Source organism: Kryptolebias marmoratus, linkage group LG13, assembly GCF_001649575.2.
Source record: "Kryptolebias marmoratus isolate JLee-2015 linkage group LG13, ASM164957v2, whole genome shotgun sequence".
Classification (NCBI taxonomy): Eukaryota; Metazoa; Chordata; class Actinopteri; order Cyprinodontiformes; family Rivulidae; genus Kryptolebias; species Kryptolebias marmoratus.
The window spans coordinates 19,427,792-19,445,730 of NC_051442.1; the positions used below are offsets into that span (position 1 = coordinate 19,427,792).

The 17,939-nt window shown below is 39.7% G+C and overlaps 1 protein-coding gene across 4 annotated transcripts in view; it reads left to right on the plus strand.

Moving 5' to 3' along the window:
• specc1 (sperm antigen with calponin homology and coiled-coil domains 1) overlaps positions 1-15,771 on the plus strand; it is an 86,059-nt gene extending 70,288 nt beyond the window's left edge. For all 4 annotated transcript variants that reach the window (XM_025005164.2, XM_025005163.2, XM_017412684.3 and 1 more), the window contains 3 exons: positions 711-827; positions 3,686-3,745; positions 14,593-15,771. In XM_025005164.2, coding sequence (XP_024860932.1) covers positions 711-827; positions 3,686-3,745; positions 14,593-14,682 — 267 coding nt within the window. In that variant the 3' untranslated portion in view covers positions 14,683-15,771. The remainder of the gene's footprint in view (positions 1-710; positions 828-3,685; positions 3,746-14,592) is intronic.
• The last annotated feature ends 2,168 nt before the right edge of the window (positions 15,772-17,939 follow it).

A 17,939-nucleotide genomic window follows, 5' to 3' on the forward strand; every position in this document is an offset into this window, starting at 1 on the left:
TGCATTGTACTGACATTACTGCGCTTGTCAGCTGTAGTTTGTGCTGCATGTTACCAGCAAACACACTAAGATAAAATGTTATGACTGGCGGTGAACCGCTCTCTGAAATATAAGGAGGAAAGTCTCCTCAGCTGGTTCCCAAAACTCCTGAGAGGGGTAAAACAGGAAGACCCTGTAAATAACTTTATCTATCCAACGGGGAGTGTGCAGCCTCCGAACAATGGCCCTCAGGAAGTCTTTCCTCCAAACTCCGAGTCTTTTTAGACTCAGAATACACAGCACACTCGGTGTACAAGGTGACAATTCTCTGTGAATCCAACAAACAAAAAAACACGGGGATCTGGACGTGCTGCTGCGCACGTTCTTCACCCTGAGGGGGGATCAGAGTCTTCATCGAAGGCCAAACGAAGAAGATCCTTTTACACTGATGGAAACACCGACAGCCATAAATGGACTCTTAAAGGCCCAGAGCAGACACAATTGCATTAAATTTTAATTTCATGTGTTTTTTTTCCTGTGGTTCTATGACTTAATGGTTTTTTTTTTCATGGTCTGTTTTTTGTAGCCAAGAGGCATTTAGCTCCCTCCCTCAACTTACAGACACTTAAAGCTCATTTTCAATACTGTCTGTGATTTTACCTTTAGCTTGTTTGTGACTTTTTTTCCCCACTCTTCATCTTTGAAAAATAAATATTCTCCTCTGTTAACAGAATATTGATGTGACCAACTTCAGCAGCAGCTGGAGCGACGGCCTGGCTTTCTGTGCCCTGCTGCACACATATCTACCTGCCCACATCCCATATCAGGAGCTCATCAGTCAAGATAAGGTAAAAAGGAACTACAGGAAGACCAAGCACTCCCATTCAGGCTGGGGAAAACAGCCCTGTTTCTGAAAAATAAAAACCGTGAACAGGAAGGTCTTAAACGGAGCCCCTGTAATTCTAAATGACTTTTTAAACAGCAAGTGGTCTCCTCACTCCCCAGATTTTTTGTTTGTTTGTTTTAAAGAAGAAATGAAGCAACACAAAAGTAAACATGCTTTTCCTTTTTGGAAGGATGTTGAAATTTCTTGATATTACTAGAAAACATTTTTTAAAACTGATTATTGCATTTAACTGATTTGCAGAACACTGAACTCTATCTGTCCTTTACTTTAATCTGACACAGTCTCCCATATATATATATATTACCTGATTTTATTGCTGTTCTGACCTACTCAATAAGTGGGTCAGTGTTTCATCAGGACGTAATCACGGACTCAACTAATCAAAGCAAAGTGATTGGAAATCAATGCATTTATTGGAAGCACACACAGTTCGTTCAACACGTTTAATGCATCCTGCTCTCCTTATAATCTTAACTGCATTCTGTCTTTACTGGGGTTGCATCAGTATAACAATCTCCTGGTGGAATAACCATCTGTTTGACAGGATACGATCTCACACAACTCCTGTTAAAATCATGATAATAAACTTGGTTACATTAGAATGATCCTTAAAAAGATAGATTAAATTTTCTGAGATGGAATTCTGTGGAAATGTAATGAACATATAATCTCTCACCTGTTGTAGATGACCTCAGTTTGAAGAAATAGTTTAATTTTGACCAGGTTGGTGAGCTAAAGGCTAGTCTGAACAGGGCAAAGACCTGTAGCTCCAATACCAAAAGCTTCATAGTGGTTCATGCAAACAGTTTTTTATAGACCTTTTACTTTGACATTTTGTTATTTACATAAAATTCTGTGGTTATTTACTAAGGCAAATAGCCCTACAGCTGCTACTACTTCTTTTAGCTAGCTACAGCTACGTTCCAGCAGGAGTACCACAATATTTCTGCTAGAGTAACCCTGTAATGACACATCTACAGAGGTGTGAAGCCTTTGTATGAAACTCTTTGAAACTATATATTTTTTAAATGGCTGTAACCCACTTTAGTTTTGTAGTGCATTCTGTTTGTGCTCAAAAAATGTTCAATCTCACCACTGATTCAGCTCTAACAAGCTGTCAGCTCGTCTATCTGGTCAGAATTAAACTGTTCCTCCAAACTGAGGTCGCTCAAAGAGCTACCTACAACAGGTAAGATAATGATTGTTTGCAACCTTTCCACAGAACCTTACATCTAAAAGTAATAAAAGACATTAGATAGGAAACAGTGTTGCAGAATTTCAAAGTAAAGTGTCTGAGTGTGCGTGCATGTGTCACCAGTTAACGAGTGTGACATTTTAGTAAAGGACATATGCATGTGCAGCTCCACACAGATACTCACTGCCTCCTTTAACTCAAACACTGAGAAGCGCGCATGACTCATGCAGACTCATACATCTGTGTGAGCAGCTTCTTGTCAGCTTGCATCAGTGCACCAATGTCCCTTGTATAAATTGCACCACACACTCTCTGACTGATACTTTTCAGAGGAATTCATCTTTCATTTCACGCTCAGATTCCTTAAGCCTTTGCATTTCTGATTTAACAAACTTACTCAATGGGCTTTTTTTATTTTTTCCTTTAGTATTTATTGGCTAAATGTTTGCTTTATTAGAGCAGTGAAAGTGCACATTCAGCCTCTTGTTGTCTTCTGCCAACTCACATTTAACTGCATCTGTTTTAAACACAGCTCATGAAGTGATTTGTGGAAAATGTGAGCTCGTCAGCAGTGAAAATAGTCTGCTTATACAGTCTGAGTGGTGCATGTTTGCCAAAAGGGAAATAAAAACCTTTTATTGCTTTGAAACCATTACACACTTCCTGTATGGAGTTGTGTGTGTTTTATAAGTCCTCGATTATGTCCACACAGCATTCAGACGCAGTATGAAGATGAACGTTTGTGTAGTCGTGCTGTAAGTGATGTAGAAGCTGCAGCTCACTGACGACGGCTCTGTAACGTGGAAAAGCAGGTGGTGTACACGGTGACGTAGAAAACATTATGCCTCCTCTCCGGAGACTGCGGGCGCGTCTCCGTGCTCCAACAGTACAACAATAAATAAACACCTCGGAGCAGGTCTGACACATCCTACGTGATGAATTAGTAATGTGGGCGTGGGCGCACACGGGCGTGTCAGAGTGGATGTGCAACATGGAGTTGATGACAGAGACACCATGTGGCCCATCTCTCTGAATAATTCAATAGACTTGTGTTGGCTTTAATAACTCTTTCTGAGTGACTTTCCCTGAGGCCCAAACACCAAACCTCCTCCCAGTGTAATCTGTCCTTCCAATAATCCCATTACTGCCCTCCTTCGCCTTTTGTCATAGATGCTTTAAAAGGAAAAGCAAGTCTGCTTATGTTTTAGCACCTGGAGTGGTATAATTGTCAAATCAAGCCCCTGCATTTTAGAGTCAAAAGGCCGAATAAATTATCACTTTAGACGGACTAAAATAAGTTTGGTCTAACTTGTTATTTTTCCCTCCTGACTCTCTTCCTTTGGAAATACAAAAGTTGGCCAGATTTTTTTAAGAGATCAGTTTATTGGGACATTAATTAGATTCAGAGTAAAGCTTTACACTAATCACAGATATACAGGGGCTCACATCAATAAGCAAAGGTGTGCATGGGTTTAAATTGGCAGTTTGTATTGTTTGTCGATGTGTTTTTTGAGCTTGTTGTTGTTGTGTTGTTGATGTGTGCTGCTGCAGAGTTTCACATCTTCTCAACACCCGATGGTTGGTTTGTTTTTTTGTTTGTTCAGGTCCGCAATATGACGCTAGCTTTCCAGGCCACGGAGAGCATTGGAATCAAACCCTCCCTGGTGAGCTGAGCTGCTTTGACCTCTCTCTCTCTCTCTCACACACACACACACAGATAAACTCTTTAATTAGACACACTAAAATTGGTAGAACATAGATTTCATGATAAGAAGCTTCATTACAACAATGCCTCTAATGTCTGCCTTTTGGTCATTCTGGTTTAAAAAAGTTTAACTTTTTCATTAGTTACTGTTTGTGACCTGAAGGCCGTGTTCCTGCTGTGTGCTAACCTAGGAAACAGTTCTGATGTGCAGTAGTTTGGTTTTGGTGCGCTGAGATAACTTGTGGACGCCTCAGAAATGTGTGACTAACAGCCAGCTGATGGCACAATATTTAGACTGTGGGAGCGTCAAGGAATCCGTTCATGTTTGTTTACTCAAAAAAGAAAACTTCCATTCTTCCATATTGACTTCCAGTGAAGAAAGACATTAGGCTTGGGCTGATGTTTCTAGAGTAAACCGCAGGGTGAGATAACAAACATTCAGCGACCTGAACTCTGTCGTTATTCGAACATTAATAAGATGCACTTGCTGCCCAATTATATTTTTTCTCTGACAAACTTTTAATAAGATCTGCTATGAAATGGATATGGTAGAAAAAAATTATCATAAAATATATTTTAATTAAAAAATTGTAAAAACAATCTAAAATCAGCACTGCAAATCACAACAGTGTTGCTGCACTTAAGACAAAAAAGGAATTCTGCAAAAAAGTACTATTCATGTGACTTGGGAAGATAATTCAGTGGTAATTAAGAAATCAGCTCTGGTAATGTGCACTCGATGACAAAATTAGGTACTGAAACAAATCAAATGGATAACAGAGTTGGCAGTTTGGACACGCTGATGGTACATCTCTGTAGGATGTGGCGCCCCTCCAGTCCTGGACACAAGCAGCGATTCAGTGCAGAACAGATTCATCCAGCTGTTGTATCCTCTCCTGTAGCAAGTCAGCTCACAGCTGTTATCACCGACCCTCAAGCAGATCAGCACTGGATCAGTCTGAGTTGATCCCACTTAGGTTTGTTCCGGCAAAAACTAACGGAAACCGAATGATCTCAACATGGCACAGGCAGAGTCTATAGAGATATGTGCTGTGAGTGGATGGATGTTATCCTGTAGAAAGACTGAAACAAAGTGCTGGCTCAGGAGGGGTAAGACATACGGTCGCAGGATGTCACTGATGCAGCACCGTGCAATCAGAGTCTCCAGAACCGTTACTGAGAGATGATCTAAGCACCCAGTGCTTCCAACATCAGGCCACTATAAAATCTGCACACCCCACATGCTGGACAATTACGCAATACAACCACTCAGCTTCATGCAAACCCACAATGTGACCCGATCAATCAAATCATTGACAATCCCATCGCTGATCTGAATGTGGAACAAATTAGGTTGGAATTGTTGAGAAAAGTTTAAAAAAATATCTTTTGAATCAGCGATGTTTTATAGTAAAGTGAGCAAACACAATTTTGTCAATGTGAAACATTGATCGCCTGCGAGATTACAGTTCCCTGATTGATTTTCTGTCAGTTTCTTAACAATCCAGGATTTACTCTTCATCATTCAAGCTCTTTCAATTTGGTTCCACTGTCAGGCATCACCTTACATTCAATACTTTTGCTGGATGAGATTTAAACAGTACTTCAACCTGGTGATTTATTCAGGAAAATAATTATTGTGGTAGCACTCTTTGGTTGGGAGGAGAAACAGCCGTATGCAGCTCTAAAAGCCTAAAGAAATTACCTTCTTTAAGACAAGCTCTGAGCTTACGCCCTTTTCTCACAGCTGCCGTGTTCACTGTCACATAGAAAATGAACAGAATAAGCAAGGAAGTTTTGTGAATGATAAATATCATGAGTTTGAATGCTGCTTTTTTTTAAAAAAGTCCTGACTAAGAAACTGTTTTGCTTGCAATTAGTCCCATCAGAGGAATTAGTGGTCCTCAGATTTGGCCCAGGACACACACTCATTCACAGCTTCAGATGTCCCAGAGCATCTTTGGCTCCTGAGATGCTTTCTTCCCATCTCAGTGTGATTTATGAAAGCGTAATAAGATCTAACTGGGCTGCAACTGTTGAAGACTAGTTAGCAACTCAAATATGCAGTGTTTGCGACCTGCGAACTGTGCGACCACATTTCACACGACCAATAAAAAGTGGTGATGGTGGCAGAAACAGATCATTTAATTTAACGTCTCTCAGTTTGTCTTATTAAATTAATCACACATCTAGTGCTTTACTGCCTCTATTAGAAAACATGCTGCTGCAGCATTTGAATGAACAGATTGCAGAGAAGTAAATTATCGACTTGTATTGATAATAGTAGTTAGCCTGGTTAAGCAATTGGCAATTCCTACCGTTTCTTGAGTTACAACTGGGACAGTGTGAAGACTAATATTTCATCACTCCCAGATCCAAGTTCTGACATCCGAGGTAACTGGAGCACATCATTAAGGTTTTGACAGGAAGTGGTGTGAAAGTTAGCCTGAGCCTAACCCAAGGTGCAACTTTTGCAGAGTTTTAGATTAATTGATTAATTATTTATTTGTTTCATCTGCTGAAAACCAAAGTGTAACAAGATGTTTGCATCTTCATAATGACATATTTAGAAACTGATGATTATAGACAAAAGCTAACATGCACATGGTTTGTAACAAAAACAATCAAGAGCCGATGTTTAGCAGCTACAGGTTTTACCATGACTACCTTTCTTGGTTAGACAAATATTTAGTTTACTGAAACCAGTTATCACAAATCAGACAGTAGAAAATGGTAGGTTACTGTCTGATACCTCATTTCCACATCCATACTCTAATGTATAAATGTTTTATATGCCTTGAATGTCATAAAACTGTCAAAAACCTTTAATTTAGATATTAGAGGTCATAAACTGTTAACCCTAAAAAAAAACAGCCCCATCACACTGACACAGCCTTTTTTTTTTTTTTTTTTTGCTGGTTTTTAAAATATTTTTGCATGTTTTCTCCCTGTTCAAACACACACATCACTGTCAGTAAGTGTTCACCATCAAGCACATTCTGTCCAGGACAAACATTTAAAGCAAACAGGATTTACTGGAACAATCCTGGACCAGCAGCTAATGGGAATTCTGTTTTCCAGATCCACTTGTCTGCTTGTACAGACAAAAGCAGCATCTGAAATGTGTGTTGGTAATAAAGAGTGAGCTCCTGTGTGCCACAACCCGTCTGACAGCTTATATTAGCAGCAGATGACTGGGGCTAAATTTTAAAACTCAAAATATTGTCTCTGATGCAACTTTAAAAATAAAAGAAACCAGTTTATCAGCCCATTTACTCTAAATCTGGAAGCTTGACCGCAGCAGTAAAGTGAGTTCAGCCTAAATGTTTCAATCACACAAAGTTTACATTTTGATCTCTTAATATTCCCCATTTACGCATTTGTGGTTGTAGGACTGAATTAAGCAGAATCGTTCCCATGTCTGTGACTTCAGAACCCATAACAAATAAAATTACTTCAAGCTGACTGAGTTTGTCTTTATTCCTTTGATAATAAAAACCACAGACAGGAGTCGCACGACACGTCCCAGAGAGTATCTCAGACGGAAGCCTCCGTCGAAACAGGAATTGGCAGAAGCAGCTCGATGGGGATTCAGGGTAAATCCTGTGGTTTACTCTGTGACTTCACACGGCTATCACAGGGGGCAGGTTATGGAGGCGGCTGAGGCTCAGTGGAACCTCCAACGTGCGAGTTGGAGGTTCAATTCCTGGCAGCAGTCACATGTCGAAGTGTTCATGGGCAGGACGCCGAACCCCTCACTGCCTCCAATGTGCCCCATCGGTGTATGAATGTGATTTAAAGCACTGATTAAACTCTATAGAGTGATTTCTTCAGATTAGCTTGGTAGAGTGCTGTATGAATGTGTGTGGATGGGTAAATGAGGGTAGATTGTGTTGTAAAGCTCTTTGAAGAGCCTGATTGGTTATAAATGTGTTTTATAAGGACAGTCCATTTACCATTCAGAGCTGGCAGCAGCTGACCAAAGAGTTTTCTGCTTTTTTTCTCTCCAGCTTTTCTGACTACAAGTGGCATCAAATCAAAGACTGATCCCTCACCATGATGCTCCCATTACTGTGTTTGACAGTAGAGACAACCCTGATTAAAGGCTTAGCATTTCTTATAAGAATGCATAACGTCCTCCGCCAATTGTAGATGTACATTTAATGACTACTCTTTGAGAGTTTTATAAAATTCTGTTAAGTGGTTCATGAGATATTTTGCTTACAGACAGACAGGCGAAGGCAAAAACATTATCACCTGCCTTTCACCTTTTAGTGTTTGGAGATAATAAGGATATTTAGTCCCTGGTTTCTGTCACACAGTTCTGCATCTTTTCCGAGAACTGGTCTTCTTAACTTTGCGGGAAACTTTTGTTCTGGCAGTCTTTCTGTATGTCCAGTGAGCGTCACATTCATGAAAATGTTTTTGGTTTCTTTCACAATTTTCTGACCTCCACTAAAACATTTGTTTCATCACACAGCAGCACTGGGGCCACCGGTCATGAAAGGGATGAGGGATTAAAGTGGGGGAAATTTATTTTCAGCACGATTTACCAGAAGTTATTCAACAGTTATTCAGAGGTTATCAGTACAACAAGCAAAAAGGAAGAAAAATGAAATCACAAAGGCACTTTACTCCTGCCTGACACATAATATTGTCTCTGCACAGAAACTGTTGTTTTTCTGAAAAAATAACAAAGGACATTGCTCCATTTTTCTGAGAGGTCGACTGATCAGTTTTAATGTGTGATGCTGACGCCTGTCTTTACAGATTAAAGAAGAAAGTACTGTAGGGTTAGGGTTATGTGGAAAACTGCCACTTAAAGGCGGGCAATAATGTTTATGCCTGTGCAAGTGCGTTTGTTTGTTTTGGGCCTTTAAATATAGCATTTAATTAATAATAGACATTAAAATCTACTAGGTTTTGAAAAAGAAACGATTAAAAAAACTGTGTTCATACTTACAGCAGAGTGGTTGTTCAGTACTGAATCTGTTCTGAAGATTTTGTTGTTGTTGTTGTTGACATGTTTTCTGATGGACGCTGATCCCAGCTGTGAAGGACACAGTCCGAACACACTGTCAGAAGGATGTAGTGTAAGGTGTAATATCACCGCTCAATCCACAGATGTGGCTGCCTTTTAATCAGATTAATATGCTCAGACGTGACCGATGATGATATTTTAAAGAATTACAAAACCAACCTAATTAACCAAATGACTGATCAGTCAGTCCAGTGTTTTATGTCTTTTAAAGCTAATTGCATAAAAACAGGGTTTAGCTAAATCATCTCCAGTTTCTTATCATTAGCTTTCACACTCCAACTACAATAAAAAATAACATCAACAACGGTAAACCACAGTAAATCGATGACGTGATTATTCACACTTAATATAAGCTTATGTAATGTTCGGAAATGGTTTTGAGTTGTGTTTAAAATAGTTTGAAACAAATGCAACATATTCATGTAGTGATGAGTAAAACAAATAAGGATCTAAGAACATTTCCAAAAACTTTAATAACAAAACAACTGGATTTCTGTAGTGTCTGAAATTTCACTTTCTTAAGTCAAGAATGAAGTATGTGCAGTTCTAAGCTTTAGGCTGCATAAGATGCTCCGCTGTGCAGCTAAATTTACCTGCTGATTAATTTCACTCCCCTTCCACTGAAGAGTCGTTAGGGTCTTTGTTTGCCTGTGTGACGACCCTGTCAGGTGACTGACTGAGCTGCTGCAGGTGCAGCTCTATTGAGTGCAGCAGGTAGTTATTGGGAACACCTGATTAGCTGATTTAGTCTGGTATAAAAGGGAAAGGTGTTGTGTGGCAAAGGGGGAGGGGGGGTCATTAGGCCTAACCCCCTCCTTGTTCCTTGTTTGTCCTCCTTGGGTTATGATTTGTCTTGGTTATACTAGTTTGGCTTACCTGGGTTTGTTTTGTTTTTTTTCATGACAGGTTTGCTTTTCTTTATTTTTCATTAAATTGCTTTTAAATACATATTTGAAATATTGTCCTTGTGTCCTTTTCCCTTTGTTTTGTCACAATCCCTGAGCCAGGTTGTGACACCTGGTTCACAGAGAGATGCTTTGGTCACATCCATGAAGGTGTGAATTGGAGGGAAAATGACTCCATTGTAAGTCTGAGGTCCAGTTTACAGTATATCCTGGAAATATTATAGATTTTTGTAGATTTTACGATGTTGACTGTAAAAATGCTGCTTGTTCATGCAGTAATCCTGTGATTGCAAACACTGTTTAGATGAGACGGCAAAAGACGTTGAACCCGATGTAGTTTCTATACCAGGTCACCAGCTGGCGCTGTGATTTTTGTATTTTAACAACACCCGCTGGCACTTCAGTCTTGAGCATGAGAACGATTACATTCAAAATGCTGAATACAGGAACATTCATTTGAACAGATGATGGGGTTGGGTTGCTGTTACATGCTACTTTAAATTATAAATCTAAAAAGATTTAAGAAAATATAGACTATCGACTGACTGCAGCCGTAGTTCATGTGTGTGAACACTTCTGCTCTCAGGTAAGTTGTGTTTTCCTGTGAAATGATACAGAAAATTTCAAAAAACTTCCACTTTGAGATCTGGATTTAAAAAGTTTTGATGTCAGAGAATCTGATTGCTGTTGTCCTGTAGACAAACAGCCAAAAAGCAACAGAATTGTTCTGATTTCACTTAAAGGCAGCATCATGTTAATTGGGCCATAGAAAGCAGAAATCTGAGACCTCCTCTGTTTGAAGTTGTTTTTTCTTGTTTTATATAAATGGCTTCCTTTACCCCCTTCTCTAAGCATTTGTCTTCTTTGTCCAATATATAAACATTTTGGGCCTCAGAGTGTCCCCTGAGGTGTAGGTGCACAGCTGAGGCCCAGTTTACATGACACTGTTTTTAACTGAAACTGGAACAGTTCTGTTGCGTTTCGATTGTAGGCATCAATGTTGAGGCTTCCATCTCTTTCCATGCACAGCACCTCAACATTGAGGTTTACAGGAACCCAACCCACACTGATCAGTACATTCTGTTTACCTCTCATTACCAGGAACACAAACTTTCTGTCTTTAGAACTCTAAACCATCGGGCCAAACGTGTCCCTACGAGGACAGAAAAGAAGGAAAAAAAAAAAAAAAAACGCATCATAAAAGCTCTCCAAACGTGGATGTCCTAAATAGGCTTTTGTCAGGTCAGCACGGAAATCTAGAAAAACACACCACAGAACAGAATAAGGAGAAGAACAAAAGCAAAAACATTGTCATCCCTTATGTAGCTGGAGTAACAGAGAAACTAAGATGTATTTTCTCCAAACACAACATCCAACCCAACCCATTTCAAACCCAACAGGACTCTCAGACAGAGGCTGGTTCATCCTAAGGACACAAACTAAGCAGCCTGGTTCAATTACATATATCTAAACATTTATCTATCTACTCTATTACAGTTCAGTGTAGATCTCTATATTGGAGAAACTAAATGGTAAATGGTCTGTATTTATATAGCACCTTTCTAGCCAAGCAGACCACTCAAAGCGCTTTACAACACAATCTGTGTCCTCATTTCTCCATCCACACACACATTCATACAGCACTCTACTACATCTCTACAATCTGAATAAATCATTCTATAGAGTCTAATCAGGGCTTTAGATTGCATTGAGAGGCAATGGATATTCAATGTCTTGCCCAGGGACACTTTGACATGTGACCGCTGCCAGGAATCAAACCTAAAACTCTCTCATTGGAGAACGACCACTGAGCCACAGACACATGGCTCAACACATCAGAGCCAGCTCTACCTATACCTCAGGAATAAGGGACACTCTTGACGACCAAAATGTTCTTATTTTAGACAGAAATGACAGATGGTTTGATGGGGGGGTGAAGGAAATCATTTACATAAAATGAGAAAAAACAACTTTAGACACAGGAGGAGGTCTCAGATTTTACATAACACCCTTTTTAAGGAAACTGCAACATTTCTGTTGCATTTTGTTTGTTTGTGTACACAGCAGTGATTGTATTCTCTGACACTGAAACGTTGTGCAGGTAGATGAACAACAATGGTGGACAGCAGAGTGCTGTTTGTGCTGCTCACCCTTTTCAATTTATCAGACCACCTGACACGGATCACATATGTGCTGCACCATCTCTTGGGTCAGCTGTTATGCATTTCTCGTATTCTACAAATACTGAACCAGTCTGGAACTGTTTTCATGCTCAAGACTGAAGTGTCTGCACACATGTGCATGTAAAAAAATAAATACAAAAATCCCAGCATCAGATAGGGACCTGACATGGAAACTACAGCAAATTCAACATTTTTGCAGTCTCATCTAAACAATGATTGCAATCATACCATCAGTCTGTGAACGTGTAAGATTTTTACAGTGAGCATCAGAAAATTCAGAACGTTTTTCAGGAGATCCTTTTCATGTAAACAGGGTCTAAACTTACAATAGAACATTAGACCTGATACTGTCATTTTTCCTCTAATTCATACCTTCATGCATGTAACCAAAGCATCCCTCTTGTAAGCCAGGCAACCAAAGACCCTAATGACCCTCCAGTGAGAAGGGAATGAGTTAATCTGCATGTGAATCTAGTTTACATAATGAAGCATCTCATACAATTTAAAGATTGAAACTACAAATTTTCCAGTCCTGACTTGAGAAAGCTCTATGAAACTGATTTAATGAAAAAGCTTTCTGTGACTGTGCTTTTAGAATAATGTGTGTGCAATCGATGGCACCAATTATTAGGAAAACCGTCTCTAGTGCAAATTATGCTTTAATGTTGGCCTGTTAAGCTGTTGTATTGAAATTTAATATACATGATTGACATACGGATAACTCTGTCCCACTCAGCTGGCATGGCTCTCTTCTGCTTACAAACACTGCACTGTTTGCAATATCCTCTAACACAGCTAAAACCATTGTTGTTAGAAGTATTTTCTGCACCACTGTGTGCATGTTTTAATATCAACTTGTGTACTTGTATATATGGGATATATAGTTGTTCATCATGTGTCTCTGGTGTATAAAGAAATTGTTTTCCCAACATTAACAGTTTCCCAGCATACCCTCTAAGTGTCATCAGTTGACCAATAACTAGAAAACTGCATATACCAGCTATGAAGTTGACATTTCATGACATACATCTTAGGTTTGATGCCACAATTTTGGGCATACTTGCCCTTTTTACAACCCCAAGTTCAAAAAAGTTGGGACGTTTTGTAAAATATAAATAAAAACAGAATGCAATGATTTGCAAATGTGATAAATCAATATTTTATTTACAGTGAAACCATTTTTTAAAAATGGTACATTTTTTTTATTGTAGAAAAGGGTAAAAAGCACCACATCTCAAAAGAATTTGGACAATGTCGCGTTTCCCTCTGTGAAGCCTCTCCTCTTCTTCTAACATCAGTCTGTAAACATCTGGGACCTGAGGAGAGCAGCTGCTGGAGGTTTTGGAGGGAAAGGTGTCCCTTTCTTGTCTGATGGAGGATTGTAGCTGTTCAATAGTCCTGGGTCATTGCTATATTTTATTTATTTTTTGCTAGTTCTGTATTGATGGTGTCTTTCCAGATGTGTAAGCTGCTATTATCAGAGATACCAATGCACCCCCATACCATCAGAGAGGCAGGCTGTTTGGTTGGATAGTCACTCTCTTCTTTAGTGCGTGGAGTCTGTGGTTTACAAAAAGAATGACCTTTTTTAATTTGTCAGACAAGAACAATTTCCACTTCACCTTGGTCCATTTTAACTGAGCTTCGGTCCAGAGAAAACGGCAGTATTTCCAGATGGTGCTCACATCTGGCTTCTCCTCTACATGATAGAGCTTTAAGCTGCATTTTTGGACAGCTCAGTGAACTGTGTTTACAGACAGTGATCTGTGGAAGTGTTCCTGACTCCATGCAGTGATGTCCAGAACAGATTTGTACCTGGTTTTAAGGCAGTGGCCCCTGAGGGCCCAAAGATCACAAACATCCAAAACTGACTTTCAGTCTTTTGTTCTTTGAGTTCAGAGATTTCTCCAGATTATCCAATTGTAGATTATGGGATATTCAAAATAAATGTTCTTTCGGCTGCTCCCTTCTTTAGAGGTTGCCACAGCGAGCTAACTCGCACAAACAATTTACGCCAGATGACCTTCCTGCTGCAACCTGGGCTTGAACCTGCAAAAACCTGCAGCCTCAGGATTATAGGACTTGATACTGACCACCAAGGCACCGCAGCCCCCGTTTTTTTTTGTTAAGGAACATTATTCTTAATTGTTCCAATACTTTTAAACACAGTTTTCCACACAATGGTGAACCCATCTTTACTTCTGAGAGATTCAGCCTCTAAAAGCCTCTTTTTATCCCCAGTCCTCTTCCTGACCTGTTGCCAATTAACCTAATTAGTTTCAGCTGTTTATTTGTACCACTTATTTTTACAGCATTTTGTTGCCCTGTTGCCCATTTATTCAGACATTTTGCTGGTATTTTCTCTTTTATTCTAAAAAAAGTGTTAGTTTTCTTAGTTTAACATTTAATACGTTTACTATGTTCCAATGTGAATAAAATATGGATTTATGAGATTTTCATATTATTGTATTTTCTTTTTATTGTCATTTTACATAACTTCTTAATATCATTGGAACTGGGGATGTACATGGTACTCTATCTCCAAGGGGGCCCTGTTTAAGAACTATTTGACAAATATTTTCTAAATAGGGAGACTTCCCAGATGGTTCAGTGCAACAAATTATTACCAGATTATTACAATCTCAACTCTAAGCTGCTGTGTTTCTGGTCCTAACAGGACATCGAGGAGCTGATGAAGACGGACAGGCCGGACTGGCAGAGCGTCATGCAGTACGTCTCTCAGATCTACAAGTACTTTGAGACTTGATGCGTGAGGATCAGAAGCAGCGCAGCTGTCTTCAGCCCCGTCTATCTGCATTAAATCCTCCTACCAGACTGACTGTACGCTGCAGTGCTGACTGCTCCTTTATCACTCAAGAAATGACCGAGGAGAGAGGAGAAAACCACATTTTCTCAAGCTGAATGTGTCCACGAAGCATTTTACTCACAAACGGGTTTTGCTGCAAAGTGATTTTGATTTCTTGCAGCAGTTGACAGCAAAATGAAAAGATAACAGAGAAGTGGTCCGATTTTTGACTTTTTAGTCTAAAAACACAACATCTTTTTTTTTTTGCTGTTTAGTGTTTATTTGTTCACCTACTGTCGCACAGTTCTAAAACTTCTAAAAATCCCCATCATACACGGATCTTTGAAAATGGTTCAACCTTTTTTTTAAAAAAGAAGAAAATGTGCCAAAATCTTCTGCCAAAATGCACCTCAGACTATTTATGCATGATAGAGACGTGTCTTTTCCTCTCAGTCGACAAGAGTTAAGCGGTCTGGACAGAATACTTTGCAAAATTACAGAAAATCCTTTTTTTTGTTGTTTTTTCTGGAGTTCTGTTCGAGAGCAGAAGATGTTTGAACTGACAGGTGTGAGATGAAATGAAGCCTCATCATCTGGATCGTCTTTAAGAAGCAGATGAGTCGAAAGCTCGTTGCCATCTGTGGCGTCGGACTGAATAAGTCTGAGAACGCGAGAGTGATAAATAGTTTTGGAGAAATCACTTTCTGGAAGCGGGCTGATCTTTATGTTTGGCGTTCGGACTGATTGAAATCGTCCCGCTGTGCCGTTCCTCCATGTGTCCCATCATCTGTCCCTGAAGAGCTGAACGGTTGGCTTTGATGTGGTAAATTATGGAGGAGAGAGGGAGTTTCACATGTGACAGGAGGACGCAGCGGTTTCTGTGTGGTACGATTTTTGACAAGCTTCCGTTTGCAGACTCCTGATTGTGTTGGAGGATAAAAAGTTGTATTTATTTATTTACTAAATGTTGAGAATGTGGACAGAAATCTGTTGACAGATGCCAGATATGTTGGGTTTTGCTTAATAAAGATTGTCAAGATTTTCTTTAAACCGTTGTTGCTGTATTTTATTTCTGATGTTTAGACACAAAGGTGGTTTGTGTGGTGATCAGCCTTCTGTGTGTGTGTGTGTGTGTGCTCTGAATAGCTCTCCCTCTGTGCCCATTAAAGCTTAATGCCAGGACTGGAAAACCTTTCAGTCTGTTGAAACGCGGAGGGGCTGCTGCTCTCCACAGCACACCTTTTTGTTTTACTGTAGCACATTTCTGTGGCTGTAGGTTCCCACTGAGGAACTTAAAGGGACAGTTCAGCCATTTGAAAGTGGGTTATTAATAAACATCTTGTTGTTGAAAGTTTGTTAAAGGAACTCTGTTTGCAAAAAGGATTTAACTCCGTTAGTAATGGCTAGTCTAAAGACCAAAGTGGATTGCTGCTGTTTCAAAAAACAACTGCTATAAAATCTGAAACATTTTATAGCAGTTCAGGCAAACTCTGCTATTTGCAAGAATTAATAGCAGCAGCAGCTAACTGTAGCACTTCTTGTTCAGGCTGGGCCACTTCCTGCAGGAATATGTGACCTGTGATGACAAAATGAGTCACAATGAGGAACTGACTTGTTATTTTCATCTAAAAAAATTGATATGTAGTTTGTTGAAATTTGGTGATTTATCACCTGCCTGGCAATAAGATGGTTTTGTTTATGAGCGAGTCGGTTTGAAAACTTTATTTTTATTGTTCTGAAGTTACCTTATCGGGAATTCTAGCCCTGTTTTTCAAAAGGGGAATGTCTAAGCTTCACAATGATGCCAAGCATTATACAAAGGGATTTCTTGGCTCTACCGCAACCAGGAGGAAAAAAATGATCAGTTTCAAATTAAATTGAAAGGATTATTTCTGAAGACATACCTGTTAATAAACTGTGATATAAAGGTAGATTAGGAAGATTATATTTTAACTATCGGGATTACTAGATGGTGTCTTTATGGACTCATTTTTACGCAAATCTCAGTTTTGACAAAAATCAATATTTTCACATTTTTTCCCTGCAGCCTGAGCTCATTCTGACTCATTTTGCAGCACGGGTCACATATGATATTTCTGCTGGAGTGACTATGTCTTGCACAACTGACAGCAATGTAAATGTTTGCAGATAAGTGCGTGCACAAAATGCTATAAAATCTCAAAGCCTGATGTTGTTTTTTCAGACAGCAAAATTCCTTTGGAAGTGGGTGTGAGCTCGAACCGTACTGATGAGCTAATAAAGGCTTGTCCAGATGGACCAACTTCCAAACGAGATTGTCATCATTCACTTTTCCGAATTTCCATATGGTTTATGGAAACGCTGTTATTCAGAACTATTTATAAGTTTCACATTTCACATTTAGTTTGGCAGAAATATTATGATTTTCCTGCCGGAAGTGCTTCAGCTTGCATCAGAAGTGCTACAGCTCGCTGCTACTGCTGCTATTTGGACTTGCAAATTCCCATAGAGTGATATGTAAACTGTGTGATGAGAAACTGCCAGAAGAGTAAAGGTTTATTTAAAAAAAAAAAAAGACAAGAAAAGTGGAAGAACCTTTATGAAATTTTGTAGCTCAAAGTTGTTTTAGGACATCAACAGTCTGCTTTAGTCCTAGCTGTTCTCTCATCAGTCCCTAAGCTCTGTTCCTCCAAACTGTGGATATCTACAACAGGTAAGATATTAACTTTTCACAGAACCCCACTTCAAAATGGCCGAAGTATCCCTTTTAAAATGTTCAAAGGGACTTCTAGAGGATTACAATTGGATCAATGATGGATGTATCTGTTTGACCCCAGTTTCAGTTTACACTCCCCTCCCCCTCACACACACCACCCACCCTAATTTATTTAGCTGATTTACACACAAGTAGTTCCCTTTTATTGCTTTTTCCCCCCGTCATTTTCTGAATGTGTGGCCAACTCGGGACAGAGGTGAGGAAATCGGGGTTGAATGCTTCCCTGATGAGTCCATGGTTCGGTGTCTGACTGGAGCCCGTCTTAAAAGTTCTGCTGCTCACCTCAGGTCAGCGATCACACTAGAGGGGGAACCACGTGCTTGAAAGCCGTTTAATTGGCGCGTAATTACGCGCGGTGACGCCCGCTGGGGATTCCAGCGGTAAACTGCACTACTTCTAACCGCGCGCGCGCGCGCGCGTGTGTGTGTCTCGGGGCGTGGCCTCTGTGTGAGCGTAACCCCCA